Source organism: Rattus rattus, chromosome 5 (genome assembly GCF_011064425.1).
Source record: "Rattus rattus isolate New Zealand chromosome 5, Rrattus_CSIRO_v1, whole genome shotgun sequence".
NCBI lineage: Eukaryota > Metazoa > Chordata > Mammalia > Rodentia > Muridae > Rattus > Rattus rattus.
The window spans coordinates 105,868,899-105,882,748 of NC_046158.1; the positions used below are offsets into that span (position 1 = coordinate 105,868,899).

Sequence of the window (13,850 nt, forward strand, 5' to 3'; positions counted from 1 at the left end):
CGACAGAAGACAGTCTCTTGAATTCATACCTCTTAGCCAGAAATAAGATTTTTTATCTTTTTTAAACTTTGTTATATTAGAATAAAATAATTAGTAATAGATATTTGATGGACCAAGTTGCCTTGTTTAAATTTCATTTTTTTATCCTTAGGGAGATTATACGAAGAAAAGCAGTTCTGGCATTATACAAATTTTATCTCATTGCCCCTAATCAAGTACAGCATATCCATACTAAGTTTCGGAAAGCACTCTGTGACAGAGATGTTGGGGTCATGGCTGCCTCTTTGCATATATACCTTAGGATGATTAAGGTAAGTTGGTAATTCAGCATGTGCTCAGTAGTTACCACCGTAACACCATCCCTATGGAATTAGAAGAAAACCCAGACATTTCGATAAAATGATTAATATTTTATACCATTATTAGGTTAGAGAGATGGCCCAGATTCTAGCACCCATGTAAAAAGCTAGGTGTGGCCATCCATGTGTGCCTGTACCCTAGTGCTGAGGGAGCAGAGACAAAGGGGTCTAGATCTTCTTGACTGACAGTCTGGTTCTAGGTTCGTTGAGAAACCCTGTCTCAAGGGAATAAGGCAGGGTAATAGAGCAGGACACCCAGAATCCTCCTCTGGACTCTGCATGTGCATAGGCACACACTCCTGCACACATGCGTGCATACATAAATATATTTTATGCTATGTTGTACTTCTAAATGTAACTTTTGTAAGTAGTTGATAATATGAGTTATATGGAAGAAAGATCAGGAATTCAAATTCACAGCTGGTCAAAATTTAGAGGACCATAGTACGTCTACAGCACATCTCCTGCACCTCAGGCTCAGGGAACGTCCTGAAGGGGGTGGGAAGATTATAAGAGCCAGAGGTCTAGGACATCTGCTGTGAGATGGTGTCTCACGGGGAGCTGCACTCATGAAGTCTCAACAATGTGGTCACCTAAAAACCCAATGACATCCCAGGTGACATCCCATTCTGAATAGGAGAAATCTCCAAGGCCAGCCCTGCATGGAGAGCCATAGGCAATGAGTGGCTGCCAAGAGAGGGAGAGTCAGTGTTCTCCAGGGATGAGCCCTGATAAGCTCGCTAATACCAGGCCAGCTTAGGCCTGTGTACGTGTGAGCAACTCAGCAGATATATGTGCATATATGTTTGTATGTGTGTGCATTTATGATAACAGTAATTAAAAAAAATCATGAATTTGGGAGGGAAGAGGAAAGGGACATGGGAGGAGTTGGCAGGGTAACAGGGAAGGATAGAAATGAGATAAATGTAGTATTTATATATGAAGTTTTAAAATGCATATATATATGTATATATATATGGGTGGATATAAAATAATAACTTGGCTACATAGCAAATTTGAGGTTAGCTCTGGGTTATATGAGACTATGTCTCAAGAAAATAAAAGAAAGAAAAGACATTATTAACAGTTTTTTTTTTTTTTATGCAGGAAAATTCTTCTGGATATAAAGACTTGACTGAGAGTTTTGTAACAATTTTAAAGCAGGTGGTGGGGGGAAAGCTCCCTGTAGAGTTCAGTTACCACAGTGTGCCAGCACCATGGTTACAGATTCAGCTCTTGAGAATACTGGGACTGCTGGGGAAAGATGATGAAAGGTAAAGCTTCCCAAGTCACAGAATGACACAGAGTGACACACCATGTCATAGCTTGGCCACCCAGAAGTCCCCAGCACTTACTGCCAATATAAAGACACAGGTTACTGGGCATTCCCAGCTTATGCATGTTCTCCCCTGTAAAGTGAACTTGCTTCATCATTGGAAGACAGGGTAAGACAGGGTAAGGTCACAAGCTATCTGCTGTAGTTGTTGAGTATGTTGTTATAGCAACCAAAGGGAGCACATAATTTAATGAAGACAGCTGTGTTCCAGAAAAAAATGGAAGGAAAGTGAGAATATACAGATTAAAGAAATTTAAAAGAATTAACAACCAGTTAAAATGTATGGATCTGGCTGGCAAGATGGCTGCTGAGGAGGCAAACCTACTATCCCTCAAGCCTGACAACCTGAGTTCAGTCTCTGGAACCCACATGATGGTAGGACAGAACTAGCTCTTGAAGTTGTTCCCTCAGCTCCACACGGATGACAGTCTGTGTGCCCGCACACATATACACATGTGTATACATATATATACACAAGACAGTCAAATGTAAAAAAAAGGAATGAGTCTTACTTGGATCCTCTTCAAAGATTCAAAATAATCTTTACACAGAGGAAGTAGACACAGTTGTCCATGACTCAGCTGTGGAGGTGAGGTCATGAGGGCATGGACCTACATGACTTTATGTAGCCTTAACATTTTGTATATCTTTACATTTTTCCATAGTAGAAATTTAGAATAAATTTAGAATGATGCATTTTCACACAGGTAGTAAGAAGAATTAGGAAAAAAAAAAACCACCCTCGTTCAATTCCTGATGCCATCCAATTCTGTTAGGGAGGTCAGTGGACACTGGTCTTAGGAGGGCCCAAGTTTGGATAAGTGGGGCAGATGCTGTAGTATTTGAAGTTTTTCACACCTTACTCATCTTACATATTCTTAAATTAATTTTGTTGTCCTGTTAAGGCTTCAATTAAATGATACTTTCTTTTTTTAATTTTTTAAACTTTTATGTGTATTGGTGTTTTGCCTGCACACATGTCTGAGTACCACATGTGTGCCTGATGCCCATAGAGGCCAAAAAAAGAACCAGACTCCCCTAGAATTGGAGTTACAGAAGGAAGCGAGCAACCATGTGGGTGCAGGGAACTGAGTTCCGGTCCTCTGGGAGAGCAGCCAGTGTACTTAACCCCTGAGCCAGCTTTCTATTCCCAAATGCTAGTTTCTTTCTTTTCTTTCTTTTTTTAATAATTCCCTTATTTTTTTAGGATTTATTTATATATTATTAAGATTTTTTTTTTTTATGTGAATACACTGTTGCTGTCTTCAGACACTCCAGAGAGGGCATCAGATCCCATTACAGATGGTTGTGAGCCACCATGTGGTTGCTGGGATTTGAACTCAGGACCTCTGGAAGAGCAGCCAGTGTTTTTTACCACTGAGCCATCTCTCCAGCTCAAATGCTAGGTTCTTAATACTGAAAATAAAACCTTCAAACTAAACAACCTTTTGGCTGCATCAGGCCTATAGCTGTCCTAGAAGTGCTCCACTTGGAGAAACGTGGGTGTGTTTGTGTACAATTTCTGTCACACTTTTCAAAATAAGACTTTTTCAAATCCAAAAATCATATATGTCATAGTTAGGGATTCTCTTACTATGACAAAACACTGTGACCAAAAGCAACTTGGAGAGGAAAGGGTTTATAGCAGTTAGGGTAAGAACTCAAACTGGGAGGCAGGAGCTGATGCAGAGGTCATGGAGAAGTGCTTGCTGGCTTGCTCCTTTTTGTTGTAGATCTGCATGAGAGTGACCACTAATACCCATGTGACAGTCAATACGAGGCTGTCTTGAAATTCCTTTACTGGTAATATTAGTCCAAAACTCTTCAATTCAGCCCCAGGCAGATCCTTAAGACGACGGCAGGAATCCGCCACATTTTGCCTGTTCATCACAGGTGTCGTCTCTAACATGCTGGTGTTCCCATCTGAACCCTGTGAGATGGGCCTCCACTGTCCACAGTGCCCTCAGCACCAGTGTCTTCCAAGCTTCTAGGAGCAGAGCCCATTAGCCCTGCTTACATGTTCAACAGCTTTCTCAGTCCAAAGTCCCAAAGTTTTCCACATTCTCAAATGTCACAGCAATAGCTCATGCCCTGGTACTGCTGAAAGATGCCATGACTGAGGCAGCTTATAAATAAGGCTCTCAGTTCCAGAGGGTTAGAGTCCATGACTGTCATGGCGGCGGCAGCCAGGCAGGCAGGCACTGGAGACGTAGCTGAGAGCTTGCATCTGATTTACAAGCATGAGGAAGAGAAAGGGGGCTAAATGGGAATAGCATGGCCTTTGAAAACTCAGAGGCCCACTCCAGAGACACCTCCTCCAACAAGGTGACACCTCATAGTCTTTCCACACACTGGAGATAAGTATTCAAGTATATGGGCCCGTGGTAGCCATTCTCATTCAAACCACAGTCCAAGATGTTCCTGTTCCCACATCATTTATTTACATATGCCTTATAATTCTTGCTTTTTCACAAGATAATCTCATGGGTTCCAGGCTGCCTCAAACTCACTATGTAGCTAAGGAGAGCCTTAAACTTCTGATCACCCCTGCTTCCCCTGAGTTCCTGGACTACCAACATGTATCTCTATGCCCAGTTCACTGCTATTTTTGTTTTTAAAGTGTTTTCTGAAGTATTTGAGAGCAAGCCTAATTAACATTTAGTTTGTTTGAGAGGAAGGACCTCTCTATCCTAAGAAAATATTTGTTGGTGTTCTGGCATTGATGCTATACAATGGGCACATCTGTGTTTTAAATCTTAGCCTTCCAGAGGGACCAGCTTTCAGGCGTTGGTTTTCAAAGTGCCCCTTCAGCTTCGTGTCCGCATCCACCTGTCTGAGTCCTCACCAGGTCTAACTGAGATTATGTCGTCCCAGCCTATTATACCATGGAGCTCTGGTGCAAGGTTACTGGAATTCTGCCTGAAAACTACTGTTTTATGTTACTGTATTATACCTTCCTGGAGTATAAAAGGCCTTTATGCCATCTTGTGTTGTCAGGAAATAACTTCAAGGGTGTATAGTAAGTTTATTTACTAATTTTGTTGTTTTACCTTTGGGGTAAACTTAGAGACTATATCCAAAGACACAAAGATGAGGAAGACACTGTTCACCCTCAGGCAGCTCAGTCAAACGGTAGCTAGCAGTGGCTGAGCGGATGTGTAGAGTGAGACTTACAGTGTAGACAACTAGAATGCTTTCTCCTTTGCCGAACCAACTGTGACATTCTATGTTAATGCATCTTTATCCTATGCTAGTAAATCATGGAACTGGACAGATTGCTCAAAGGTTAAGAGCACTTGTTGCTCTTACAAAAGAGCCAGACTTGATTCTCAGCACCTTGTGGCAGTTGACAGCTGTCTGTAACTCCAAACCCTCTTCTTCCTCCATAAGCACCAGGAATACATATTATACACAGACATACAAGGAAAGAACACATCTATACACATGAATTTAAAGTGATTTTAGAAGTGTTTTTAAATATTCATATAATATTTATAATTCATACAACACTATTAAGAGCTTAATGTGGCAAAATAAAAAATTTTACTTTTTAACATGAGTTTAAAGTAATTAAAAAATCTTAGGAAAATGTTTTGTATCTATTGTTTGAATATTCTCTTGTGTTTTCTAGCACTGTGCATCTCAGGTTATTAATGTTTAGCTCAACCATGTATTTCATGAGGTTCCTTCCTGTTTGTAAAGTTGAAAAACCACACTATAATCTAGGTATAGTATTATTGAATTTTGTAGGATTGGTTGTTTGCTGTAGTAAAAGACATAATGAAATGACAGATTTACAGTGTTATCCTGGATTATCATTATATATTTATATCTCTGACTAGAGAAAATCAAAGTACACCTACTTCAAATTGATTTTTTTTTTTTTTTTTTTTTTTTTTTGTGAGACAGAATTTCTGTCTGTAGCCCTGGCTATTCTGGAACTTGCTCTGTAGACCAAGCTGGCCTTGAACTCACAGAGACTGCCTGCTTCTGCTTCTTGAGTGCTGTGGTTAAAAGCATGCACCATCACCACTCTGGTTTTGTTTTTTAATTTTTAAAAATATCTATGTCAACCCAATTAACTGTCACTATAATCAGTGACCATAAAACATGAGTGGTTTGTTTAATATAAGTAGAAATTAAATTTTTCTTAGTAAAGAACCTAGTTGCTCTTCAGGGAAAGACTAGAATTGGAATATTTTTTAACAAGAAGCTAGTTGATAAATTAATATGCTATCTGGATATGTGAAATATTAATTGAGTAACTTAAAACAGAAATACTTTGCTGCAATAAAATCATAAGAGGGCATGGGCAGACAAATAACAATCAGGTTTGTAAACTAGGACCAGGCCAGGGCAGTGTCGATTGACCTCATTGGCTGAATTAGTCCCTTTTGGTAAAGTAGGAAGTTTATCTCATGAAAAGACCAAATGAGTTCTTTTGATGTGAAAATTTGTATAAGTTTACTGTAAAATGAATTTTTTTCACTTGTCTTCTGTAGATCCTCAGTGTTAAAGAGAGGAGTTTGAAAACCTGTTTTGTTGGGTTAGAATACTATAGTTCTCCCGCAAATAAAATGTCTCTTAAACAGGACAAGTGAACTAATGTATGATGTTCTTGATGAATCCTTACGAAGAGCCGAGTTAAATCACAATGTCACTTACGGTAGGTAAAATATGACCGTGTTTTCTTAATGACTAATAGTGCTTTTCAATGTTAGAGCTAAGTGTGTGTTAGAAAAACATAAATTCTAAAGAAATTTTTGTGCCTTAATTTTAAGATGGACCTTTGGGTTAATGTGAGCACTGAAAATAGTAATCTGAAATTGTGGCTTTGTGTGTGTAAACATAGATACGCAGGCATGTGTGTAGGTACACATGCACGTCTGTGCACATTCTATTCTCTGAGACAAGCCTTTCGTTGGGACTGGGAGCCTGTTGATTGGATGAGGCTGGCTGAGCGGAGTGTGGTAGGCATCCTCCTGTCTTTGCTGCTGCCACCCCCCACCCCCCGGAACTGCAAGCATGTGCCACTGTGTCTGGCTTTTTCTGTGGGTTCTAGGGAACTAACAGAGATCCTCGTGTTTGTTCCTTCCTTGTGTTTGTTTGACAAGCACTTTACCAATTGAGCTATCTTTCTAGCTGTGAAATTGTGAAAACTTCTAAACATGTATTTAAATTCCTAAATATGTATTTAAACACCCACCAAAAACATCTAATTTTAAGGATAATTCATTAAGTCTGTGACATATTTTGTAAAAATATTTGAAGTTCTTAAACTAGTTAACAAATTGCCAAGTATTTATTAAATTTCTTTGATCTGTTAGAGATAAAAAGAAAGTAAAATCTAGTCTAAAGAGCTCTGAATTTTGCTTGAGCATAATCCAACCTAAAATATCAAAGTTAAAACTAGTGTCATGAGGGCTGGAGAGATGGCTTAGTGGTTAAGAGCACTAACTGCTCTTCCAGAGATCCTGAGTTCAATTCCCCAGTAACCACATGGTGGCTCACAACCATCTGTAAAGGGATCCCATGCATTCTTCTGATGTGTCTGAGGACAGCTACAGTGTACTCATATAGATAAAAATAAATAAATCTTTTAAAAAACGTGTCATGAACATTAGAATGCTACAGTTTTTGATTTAGTAATTTATACTTGGTATTTGGATCAGGGTTGGATTGTTACTGAAGAGTACACAGTAAAATGCTTTATTATCCTTAAGGTATTTGTTTGTATGTATGATTCTATGTGTGGCTCTACATGTAGAATGGGAACACAACTTTGCGGTGTGGCTCCCTCCATCTACGTGCTGGTTTCAGTAGTTGAACTCAGGTTGCCAGGATTTTGTGGCAGGTGCCTTTACTCACCAAACTCTCTCTGGTCCTGGTGCATTTTCAAGTTTAGGAACCTGCAGAAGCACTTTTTGTTTTAACTCCTGCAGAGAAGGGAAGGGATGGTATGGTATGGCTGTTCTTTCACTTACGAGTGTATATTTAGACCTGTGTGGTGCTGGAGAGTTCTAGGTGGGAAAATAAAGTTTAAAGTTGCCAGAGTACCTGCTAGCGTGCATGAAATTCTGGGTGTAAGGTGCAGGCCGCTGCTGTAATCTCAGCAGTTGGCAGTGGCTGTAGTTCTCCTGTGGGATGCTGGCATTACAGGCAGGCACCACCACCACATTTTGACTTTGTGTCTCCTTTCAGATGTTGTTACTGCAGGGGCCTTTTACTACTTAGTGATGTCTTAATAGTTCTCCTGTGTGTGTGTGTGTGTGTGTGTTTGTGTGTGTGTGTGTGTGTGTGTGTTCTTTCTTGTGTGCAGATGTGGAGGTCAAAGGTTGACTTTTCATGTCATCTTGTCACACTTCACCTTATTTTTATTTACTTTTGTTTGTTTATTCTTATTTTATGTTAATCGATGTTTTCCTTCATATATCTGCGGGAGCGTGTTGGGTCTCTTGGAACTGGAGTTACAGTTGTGAGCTGACATGTGGGTGTTGGTGATTGAACCTGGGTCCTTGGGAAAAACATCCAGTGCTCTTAACCCCTGAATCATCTCTCCAGCCCTCAGTTTATATTTTTTTAATAAATATATGTGTGGAGGTGGTGCATGTGAGTGCAGGTCCCCTCAGAGGCCAGAAGAGAGCATCAAATTCCCCTGGAGCTGGGACCACCCAGTGTGGGTGCTGGGAACTGAACTCTGGTCCTCTGCAGGAGTAGCAAGCATTCTTAACCTCTAAACTATCTTTCCAGCCCCCTTTTTTATCTCGGTTTTTGAGACCAAGTCTCTTCACTGAACCTGGAACTCACATCTCGGTTAGAGTGGCTGCTCAGTGAGCCTCCTCTTGTCCCCACCTCTTCCCTGGAGTTACAGATCTGCACGGCCATGCTTAGCCTTTCTGCGCGCATGCATTGGGTTTGAACCTAGCCAGCCCTTCACTCACTGAGCCACCACCTCAGCCTCAGTGACCCTTCTTTCCATGGCAAACCACATCAGCTCACGGTCTTTAAGCGAACTGAAGGGGTTTGTGTCCTCTTTAATCATTGCAGCTATTGTTTTGATTTTATCAGAAACTTAAATTTGAACATTTTCAAGATATACAATAGCCTGCTCTCTACATTAAAGATGGTATTTAAAGAAGTAGCTAGAAGATTCTTAAATAGTAACCCCCACCTTTGAAATAAATAGCAGTGCATACTAGAATGATCACTGTGTACGTGGTTGAACATATATCATTTTAAAGTATCCAGGGAGTGTTGGGAAGACCTGTTTGCAGCAGTGATGATGTGTCTTATGTATACATTTGGCTATGGGCTTCTTAGGGCAGGGCTCATCTGTCTTAGTCACTGTCATCCCTCAGTGCCAACACCGTTTCTGGCACACGCAGAAGTTCAGTACGCACTTGTATGAATGAATACATAATTCTGTTTGGTAAAGTTTTCTTTAAGTTGTACTTCGTTAACTTAACCCAAATAACTATAAAAGCATGAAAATAAAGATTTTTCCTTTATAAATTTTTTTATAAATAAGATTTTAGACTAAAATGTATCTCAAGTTTAATTTTATTGCAAATTCTACACAAACTTGTTCTTCTATTGTACTTAAATATATCTGTCATTTTTGTATTTTCTTTCTTTAGCTATTCTGTTTGAGTGTGTACACACAATCTATTCTATTTATCCTAAATCAGAATTACTTGAGAAGGCTGCCAAGTGCATTGGAAAATTTGTTCTGTCACCTAAAATAAACCTCAAATATTTAGGTAAGGTAATTGGTTCTTATGATGGAAATTGGAGAGAGAGCTTTTGAAATGTGTTGGGTACGTATTTCAGGTCGTTGAACTATAATGTGATCTTTATTTCTAGGACTGAAGGCTCTTACCTATGTTATCCAGCAGGATCCTTCTCTGGCTCTTCAACACCAGATAACCATAATTGAATGCCTAGACCACCCTGATCCCATTATTAAAAGAGAGGTAAATTAGGGCTGAAGAGAGATGACTTAGCAGTTAAGAGTGCTTGCTGTCCTTCTAGAGGACCTGAGTTCAGTTTCCAGCACCCACTAACTGCAGGGGAACCCAGTGCCCTGCCTTCTCCTGGCCTCCAGGCACCTGCACATGTGGCATATATTCACACAGACACAGACACAGATCCACATAAATAAAAATCAAACCTCTTTTTTAAACAAGAGAGGTAAAATATTTTGAATAGTGTATGTAAAGTGGTAAGTTTTAAAAACTTTTTTTGATATTCTTGAGTCAAATTATTCAGTGGATGTGTATGTATGTATTAACATTTGCGTCTATTTAATTCTTACTACTTTTAAAATCTCATTTTTATTCTTTGGCTGTCTGGTGTATATGATGAATGTTAGTCATTTTCACCTCCTGTTACCCTCTCTTACCCCCATTTCTCCTTCCCGCCATGTCTATGTGCATGAGTTTAATTAGATAGAAGCTTGCATGAATGTGAGTGGTTAATTACTGGAGAAAGCTGATGCCCTTTCTTCAGCTTCTGTCAGGTAGTCCCTCGTGGAAGCTTATTTGTTTTCTAAAAAGTACCGCTAACCTGGGATTTTTATCTTATAAGACAGGGTCTTGCACAGGCTAGACAAAAACTGGTAATGCTCCTGCCTCTGCACCAAGTACTAGGATTATAGGTGTGTCACCATAGCCAGATCATAGGAATGTTCTTAACTTAGGAGCTGGAAAATTTAGGTCCAGCTATGTATATGAAATCATTGACTTATTTATTTCTTTTATTAATGTAAGTACTATCACAGTGGAAACTACTTTCTAGTCCTGGGTCCTTGTATTAGTATAAAATAAAACATACCCCTGTTATGTATAATACATAATTATGTTGGCTGTTAAATGAACTCACTGTTAAATAGGGAAATGGATAGAATTCTGTAGAACTGTAGGATAACTTGATCTTCTTAAAAGAAAAGTTGTGCTCATGTGCCTAATATTGTTCTAGCTTCTCCCCTTTATTAAATTGATCCAGTGTCCACTTGGGTATCTGTATAATGAGTTCTGTTCCATTCTTTTGTAGAGAAATCACTGTATCTTCATTTTCAGTGGTATCTGGGGCCAGTTTAAGAAATGTGAGAAGTTTATTTCAGATTTAAAACATAATGAGGATTTGTTTTGTTTTGCTTTGTTTGAGACAGGGTGTCTTTGTATGACAGCCCTGGCTGTCCTAGAACTTGCTTTGTAGACCAGGCTGGCCTCAAACTGAACAGAGGCCTGGCTCTGCCTTCTGAGTGCTGGGGTTAAAGGCATGGGCCACCATACCCAGCTGTTATCATGAGGAGTCTGAAGAGAGAATGTGGAGCTGGAGTGATGGCTCAGTGAGAGCATCTGCCGCTCTGACAGGGGACCCAGGTGTGGTTCCTGGTACCCACATGGCGGTTCATATCTGTAACTCCAGTTTCAGGGAACCCAGTGCCCTTTTATGGCTCTGGCACCAGGCACACATGGTACACAGACACACATGCAGGCAAAACGCATACATGTAAAACAGAAATAAAAGTCCTACTTCTTAAAAAAGGGATCCTAAAATACCTTATAGCTTCCAAACAGGGAGGTAAAAATGGAGCTTGACTGAGCACTGTATTATGCCTAACAGTTATTTTTAAAAGATTATAAAATTTGAATTTTAAAAGATATTTTAAAAAATAAATGATTTGCATATGTGTATTTACATACATACATGTATTTAATATTTTAAAACAGCTTAAAAATGAAAAAGACTCCAAGGGCAATAGGAAAACAATTATACAGCTCATTCGTTTTATCAGACGTATAGCGTGTTTTGGTGCTACAGAGTTAGCCGAAACATTTAACAGAGTTTCCTTATCATTATTAACTTCTGACACCGCTTATTTCTTTTTCTTTTTAACTTATAGGTTTCTTTTTAATAAGACGTGCTTGTGCCACCGCTCTACTGTGTGGCCCACACATCAGTCTCCTCCCCATGCCTTTGGTCACAGTGTAGATGCTGAGGCCATCTCCATTGTATTGGCGCCTCCCCTCTCAGCTGTAGAGACAAAGCTGACTTTCACCAGCCTCAGGCACCGTCCCTCCCCAGGTTCCTAGTCTCCCCTTCATATTGTTCACATCTTGCAAGTCCCCTCTCCCCTCCCAGACTTTTCCTTCTCTTATTGTTTGGCACTGGAGAATAGGACCTAGCACCTCTCATTTTCTAGGCAAGCAAATGCTCTGCCACTGAGCTTTAACCTCGGCCGCTCGGCATTTCCTTATCACCAGTAGCCGAGTGTCCTGAAATCCATACAAATGCAGAACAGAACAGCTAACTTGTTATAAACACATTTATTATATTTATTGGTGTTTGCATGTATGGTTTTATAATACTGTTTTTATTTCTCTTAATAGACTCTGGAACTTCTTTACAGAATTACAAATGCACAGAATGTAGTAGTTATTGTACAGAAAATGCTTGAATATTTACATCAGAGCAAAGAAGAGTACATCATCATCAACTTAGTCGGCAAAATAGCTGAATTGGCTGAGAAATATCCTTTGCTTCCGTTGTGACTTCACTGAGTTGAAAATGGTGGTACAGATGCAGCCACTTGAGTTCAGGGACCCAGCAATTTAGTAATTCTTAATTCCTGATTCGTAAGTCTCAAGTCTTATGTAAACTTCTTGGGCTTTGGCTTTTTTTTTAAAAAGATGTCTCTTGGAACTTGGGCCTTGGTTTAATGTACTCTGCTATAGGCAGTGCTGTCTGTAGCTTTGACCTAGCAGGATGGTCAACTTTAGAACTGATAACAAAGGTTTAGAAAGAGGTTGAAAAATTTGCTCCAGTGGACACACCTCAGCTTTAGCCCCTCTGAAATATGCAGCAAGATGGCCGGCCATTTCTTCAAATTATTCCTGTTTACTTATTGACTACTTGCTATGTGTAAGCCTAGGACTTGATAAGGTAATGTAAGCCAAGTTTATTCACTTACTGAGCACACATTCTATACAGGACTTGGCTGTAGAGCTAAGCTGCCACTCTGGCATGAATTGTGTTGGGGAGGATGATTTCAGTGCATGACATGAGGAAGGGACTTGTTCTTAACACTGGACACATATGCTCCTGACAACGTGTGGTTTATTCAGACGATGAATGCTGTGTTTTCAGTGGGAGGAGATGTAATGCACCCAGACATTCTCAGTAACTTTCTGAGACTGCTAGCAGAAGGTTGGTGAAGAAATTACTCTTATTTTTTCTTACAGTCATTGGCAGCTGAGTGGAAACTAAAGTGGTGTTGCAATCTCTTTGTAGGTTTTGATGATGAAACAGAAGATCAACAGTTAAGACTCTACGCAGTTCAGTCTTACCTTACCTTACTAGACATGGAAAACACTTTCTATCCACAGAGGTTTCTTCAAGTTATGAGTTGGGTGAGCAAAGTGTACTGTGTATAAATTATTATAACAGCTTATTTCCTCCGGATATCATTCAGCTCCTCTAGTTGTCGGTTTTCTTCCCCAGTGTTTACTTTTATCCTGGAACTATTGGCTTCTCTTTCCTTTGTACGTCTCACCAGTCTGGTCTTTAGTAAGGTTGGGTTTTTGTTGCTGTTTGTTTCATTTATTTTTGTTTGTTTGTTTGTTTGTTGAGACAGTCTTATGTATCCCAGACTAGACTGACTTGCTGTGTAGCCATGGAAAGCCTTGAACTTCCGACTTCTACTTTATAGGATTAAGAACAGGGTTTGCTTCCTGTTCCTAGGTGGGCATGCACCACCATGCTTGGTGTTAGGTTTGTTGGCCATCACACCAAGCCTTCATGTATTCTAAGCAAATACTGAGCTGCATTCCCAGACCCTCGACATTTCTATATTTTTACACATAATGCCCATGGCATTCGAGAGTACTTAACTGGGATAATAGGAGGAAATGGTTGATCTTACAAACAGAAGTCCATTAAAAATTCATTTCTAAGATGGAACTCAGGTTTGCCTGTAACTTTCCATCTTTTATTTATTAAAGCTTCCTTTAAAATTACTATTTTGTTATTGTTTGTTTTGAGAGGAGCAAGATCTTACTTTGCAGCCTAGGCTGGCCTTGAACTCATGACTCTTGTGCGTCAGCCCTCCAAGTGGTAGGACTGCAGATCTGCACTGCTGTATCCAGAATTTC

The 13,850-nt window shown here is 39.7% G+C and overlaps 1 protein-coding gene across 1 annotated transcript in view; it reads left to right on the top strand.

The window, feature by feature from the left end:
- Ap4e1 (adaptor related protein complex 4 subunit epsilon 1) overlaps positions 1-13,850 on the top strand; it is a 62,897-nt gene that overhangs the window by 26,739 nt on the left and 22,308 nt on the right. The window contains exons 6-13 of the mRNA XM_032904146.1: positions 152-311; positions 1,467-1,633; positions 6,288-6,361; positions 9,333-9,455; positions 9,559-9,668; positions 12,090-12,229; positions 12,794-12,906; positions 12,991-13,109. Of these exons, the coding sequence (XP_032760037.1) occupies positions 152-311; positions 1,467-1,633; positions 6,288-6,361; positions 9,333-9,455; positions 9,559-9,668; positions 12,090-12,229; positions 12,794-12,906; positions 12,991-13,109 (1,006 nt within the window). The remainder of the gene's footprint in view (positions 1-151; positions 312-1,466; positions 1,634-6,287; positions 6,362-9,332; positions 9,456-9,558; positions 9,669-12,089; positions 12,230-12,793; positions 12,907-12,990; positions 13,110-13,850) is intronic.